The sequence below is a fragment of the Nanorana parkeri genome, unplaced genomic scaffold (assembly GCF_000935625.1).
Source record: "Nanorana parkeri isolate BGI_ZX_2015 unplaced genomic scaffold, ASM93562v1 scaffold1249, whole genome shotgun sequence".
NCBI classification, from domain to species: Eukaryota; Metazoa; Chordata; class Amphibia; order Anura; family Dicroglossidae; genus Nanorana; species Nanorana parkeri.
This window is the reverse complement of record NW_017307517.1, coordinates 457,715-462,922: the sequence shown is the minus strand read 5'-3', so window position 1 is coordinate 462,922 and position 5,208 is coordinate 457,715. Positions and strand designations below refer to the sequence as shown.

The window sequence follows — 5,208 nt, the reverse complement described above, 5'->3', positions numbered from 1 at the left end:
TATGAAATCACTTCAGAAAAAAAATAAAAGTCAATGACAAAACAGCTTTAAATATAGCAAACTCCTATGGGTGCATTTTTTTATAACTTACTTTTGAATTTCTACTCTCAGATGTTTCATTAAAAAATATTGAATTACCTTAAACAACTGAGAATTGTTCCCACTGATACAGGTCTCCTGGTTCCTCCTTCTATACATTCACTTTATTATATAAACTGGTGCACATCAGAATCATTTAGAGCATTATGTGCTCTACTTGCAGTACAGGAGAGAAAAAAAAAACTATAATACATATTTATTAAAATCCTCAAATTACACTTAGCTTTGTTTGGACAATGGGTGATAATTCTCTAGTAAGTGCAAATTAAAATATACATTGAATCATTTTACTTTGCTTCAAAAGATTAATTACATTTGAATGTTAGTGGATAAATCACATAATGTTACTAAGTTGCATTCAATTTAAAATGACCAGCGGTAACTGTTTAGGTTATTCTTTGTGCCTTAGTTGCCCCACACAGTAAATATTTAAAAAATCCAAAACCATAACACACTTTGCATGTTTTTTATCCTGATTTACACTCCTGACAAAATGGAACGATACACACCGTTGCATAACTGCCGTGGGAAACGCAGGGATAAGTCTATAATTGTGCCTCTATGTAGATCGTTGGTACGGCCACATCTGGAGTAAGCGGTCCAGTTATGGTCGCCGATACTGAGAAGGGATGTCCTTGAACTGGAGAGTGTCCAGCGGAGGGCAACAAAACTAATTAGGGGAATGGAGGACCAGAGCTATGAGACAAGGCTTTTGCCCTTAAACATGTTTACGCTGGAATTAAGGAGATTAAGGGGGATATGATTTTCATGTACAAGATGTTCAATGGTGACAGCAACATTGGCAACAAACTGTTTGAGATTAACTCCATTACAAAGAGGCCACCACCTAAAGTTGGTGGAGAAAAAATTCCAGCACAATGGGCGAAGAGGGTTCTTTACAGTAAGAGCGGTTAAGGTCTGGAACTCACTGCCATCGGCAGTGATTTCAGCCCAGAGTGTAGATTTGTTCAAGAAACGTTTGGACAATTTCTTGAGGGACCGTAATATCCAGGGATACCAGTATCCCTAAGAATGAGATGATGCGTGGACCTATATGGGTTGGACTTGATGGACGTATGTCTTTATTCAACCCCAAATACTATGTAACTATGTAACATTGGGTTATGCAGTTATCTTTGGTTGAGAGTTTTATGCATCTGCAATGTTTCCTTTCTTCCTTGCTTGTAAGTGGCAGATAACTGTATTTTTATTTTAGAAATTTTCATCCTATATAACTGATGACAACAATAACACCATGGTGAAAGAATTCATTTTAATGGCATTTTCTGATATTGCACAATTGCAGAAGATACTGTTTGTCACCATTTTGCTGTCATACATGATCTGCATATCTGGAAATATTTCTATTATCATTTTCATTATAATTGATCCCTTGCTTCATACCCCAATGTATATATTTATAGGCACCTTTGCAGTCCTGGAAATTATGTTTGTAACAGTTACTATACCTAAGCTTCTTGATAATTTAATTTCAGAGAAAAAGAGTATATCTTTTCTAGGATGTTTCACCCAGTTATATTTCTTTAATGGATTAGGGATAACAGAATGCTACCTCTTGGCAATAATGGCGTTTGATCGAGACTTAGCTATTAATAACCCCTTTCATTATTTATCTATTATGAGTAAGGAACTTTGTTTTAAACTAGCTGGGGCACCATGGATTGTTGGGTTAACTATTTCTTTATTGACTACATTTTTTACTGCTCGTCTGAAATACTGTGGTCCAAACAAGATAAACAATTTTGTATGTGATGCAGCACCGCTTCAAGATTTGTCTTGCTCTGATCCTTTTATCAGCAAAGTGGCAATTCTAATAGCAGCTGTGTTTGCTGTAGTCATTCCATTCATTATCATCATAGGTTTCTACATTCACATTATTAACACTATCTTAAAAATTAAGAGTTCTGCTGGAAAGAAAAAAGCTTTTTCCACCTGCTCCTCTCATCTTATTGTGGCCAGTCTGTACTATGGTACAGCCATGATTGTATATATCACACCTGTTGGCTCCCAACTAGACAAATTCCTAGCTCTTATATACACTGTTCTCACTCCATTGTTAAATCCATTCATTTACACCTTGAGGAACAAGGATGTGAAGTCAGCAATGAGGAAGTCAAAAACTTTAATAATTGATTTCCTGTCTGTTTCTGTTTTTCATTGAAAAATTAGTAACGAACCACTTTATTTACTAGATGTTTAGCAAATAATACATAGAAATATGTTTCCTACACTACAATTCTTACACATTAATTTTGATTCTCTGCTATAATATCTATCTATCTATCTATCTATCTATCATCTGGCTACGCGCATTTGTGTCAATTATGTTTGTCTTTGGAATTCTAATGGATTTTTTAATACAAAGGTTTGTAAAAATTTGAAGCGCATTTGTGTCAATGATGTTTGTCTTTGGAATTCTAATGGATTTTTTAATAAAAAGGTTTGTAAAAATTTGGAATGTCTTTGTATTGTTGCATACCAAAGCTATTTTCATCTCATCTTTTGCCACATCTGGGTTTTTAGTTTAGTAATTTGTTTTTGAAAATACCTTGAATATTTTTTTATAATAAGAAATAAACAAAAATATGAAAAAAATACTGTTCTAGTTTCTGTCGACAGTGGTAGATCAAACCACCCTATTTCCATTTGTTAGAGAATTTAGGACCTCTCCGGTTTAAGTTCTGCTACTCTGACAAAGAAGCATGCACACTGACATACTCCATACAAGTTCCAAGGTTATTTACTCTCACCGCTATGCATTGGGTCTCTCAGTTACAGCATCTGTAGTTATATTTGTTCTTTGTTCAATCAGCCACATTGTAGAGGCAGAGGCCGCATCAGCTTCCCACAATAACTGGGCAATGGGAACTAACCTGATGATATGTGTTACAAAGTGTAATGATTTGTTTATTTTTGTCCAGTGTGCCCTGTGCTCTCCCACATTAAAGTTGGGTATACATGGGTAGAATTTCGAACAAACAAAATCAATTTTGGAACATTCGCTTGACTTTCTAATTGTTGGAAAGAAATCAAGTTTTGAACCAGTAGATTTTTTTGTATGTGTTTGTACATACATATGTATGTTTGTTCATACATTCAAACCTACATTTCAATAAATGTGTAATTGAGATGCATCAAATCTTATGGTACTGCACATACAACCCTATTGTTCTGAAACTGTATTGTACTGTAAATTGTATTATAACTGTACTGTCTCCACTATTTTGTAAAGCGCTGAGCAAATTGTTGTCTGAAAACTGGATTTCTGCTTAAAATGGTAACCTTTTTCTTAATAGGTGCAGGAGTATACAATTTCAATATGCTCACTTATGTAAAATAATGTTTGTAATTTGTCATTTTCTGGGGAAATAATTCTGTGCATGGAATAGTATTATGAGAAGTAGATGGGATACTGGACACAGGACAGTTGATTGTTACTAAAAATTTGAAATTAAATAGACAGCATTATTAATAGTTTAGCCCATTGCTTCTAAATACACATACTTGTCAATTAGTATGTGTAATTAATATTGAATGGTTAGCATTTTAGTTTTATTTTTTTCAGTAGGCACAAAGTCGTTAAAGCATATGTAAACCCAAAAACAAAAATGTTATATATTACACCTTATATGTGCTTAGATTTGGTGGCTGCATTAGCTTGGTGATCCTGCCAGTAACACTATTTCTGTACTAGGGTTACAGCGCTCACTCTCAGTACTGCATCTATAGAGGGACAGCATTGTCACCCCAGGCTATTCTAATTTGGACCACAAACACCTCTCCCTGTTCTCCCTGTTCTCATCTCCATTAGATAGAGAGTACGTGTTTTGCAGTTCATGAAAGATAGCTGAGAAAGCTGATAAAATGTTTCTGATATCAGTTCAGTATACAGGAAGTTACAAGGACACTGAATTTCTAGCAGCATCAAATGTCATTTTTCAGTCCTTGAAGAGAATGTACATAGCCTAAAAAAAATAATGCAGCCACCATATCTAAGGCCTGATAAGCTACAGTATGTTATTTTTTGGTTGTTGGGTTTAAGGAAAGCTATACATTTAGTATGGATTTATATATCTGTATTGTGGTGAGGAATCCAATTAACATCCTCAAAGCACTTCAGCAACCGGACATTTTAACAAACCAAGGTGCAGATGCATGAATAGGTCCATTGTGGTTAGTTGCAAAGCACTTTAACATGTACTCACGAAGTAACAAACGCAAACGTAAATCTGGAAACTCTATCCTCACCCTTGTTGGATATAAAAATATACCTAGAGTATTTTCTACAATGTATTTATTGTACTTTATTTATATGGCACTAGCATGAAAAACTTACAATCTAATGTTCACAGCACACCTGTAAACACAAAAACTTTAGGCCAGTTTTCGTTGAATAACCTATTTGGAAACTAATTTCTATTTATAGTGTGGGAGGAAATCAGAGCACTTGCATAAACCCACTCAGACATAGGAAGACATTTTATAAATGTGCATGTAGCTCCCTCTGCTATGTCGCTATTCCATTTAGTGTTATATCTAGACTTTAGTCAGTCTGGATGCTGATTGTTCTGAGATCTGCAGGTTTCCCTAAGTCTTGTGGATTGATTGATTCTACCTGTTGCTGGGTTGGGGCCTCAGTATACAGTGTGGGGGGATCAATCTTTAGATTATGAATATGCATCTGGCTCTGACCAATCCCTGAGCAGGCTCACTTAGAGGTATGGCTGGAGGAAGGTGATACATATTTGTGAGGACATTCCAGAACTCTCTCTCTCTCTCTCTCCCGTGGCTTCTTCCTGGGAGGAGGCCTGTGTGTTACAGGATGCCTGGTCTAGACCTCAGCATGTGGCAGATGCTGGGGGCTCAGAGACATAACATGCTACCAAAAAGGAACCTGATTGAAGCTGGGCTGGAGGAAGAATCTGCTTACTGAGGAGTGTTGCAGAGGAGCTGGTGAGAACTGCTGTCTGGACCCTGTAAGAGATCCCTCACCCTATACTCAGATACTGCATTATACAGAAGAGAAACCAGTTGGTGCACTATAAGTCCTGTGACTGTTCTCTTTCAGAATCCTGAACTCTTCCTGGC

The 5,208-nt window shown here is 36.2% G+C and overlaps 1 protein-coding gene across 1 annotated transcript; it reads left to right on the top strand.

Annotated features, from left to right (window-relative positions):
- The first annotated feature begins 335 nt into the window (after positions 1–335).
- On the top strand, positions 336–2,281 carry LOC108797249 (olfactory receptor 5V1-like). The gene is made up of 2 exons (XM_018568818.1): positions 336–353; positions 1,316–2,281. The coding sequence occupies exons 1-2, from the start codon at positions 336–338 to the stop codon at positions 2,279–2,281; spliced, it is 984 nt and encodes a 327-aa protein (XP_018424320.1).
- The last annotated feature ends 2,927 nt before the right edge of the window (positions 2,282–5,208 follow it).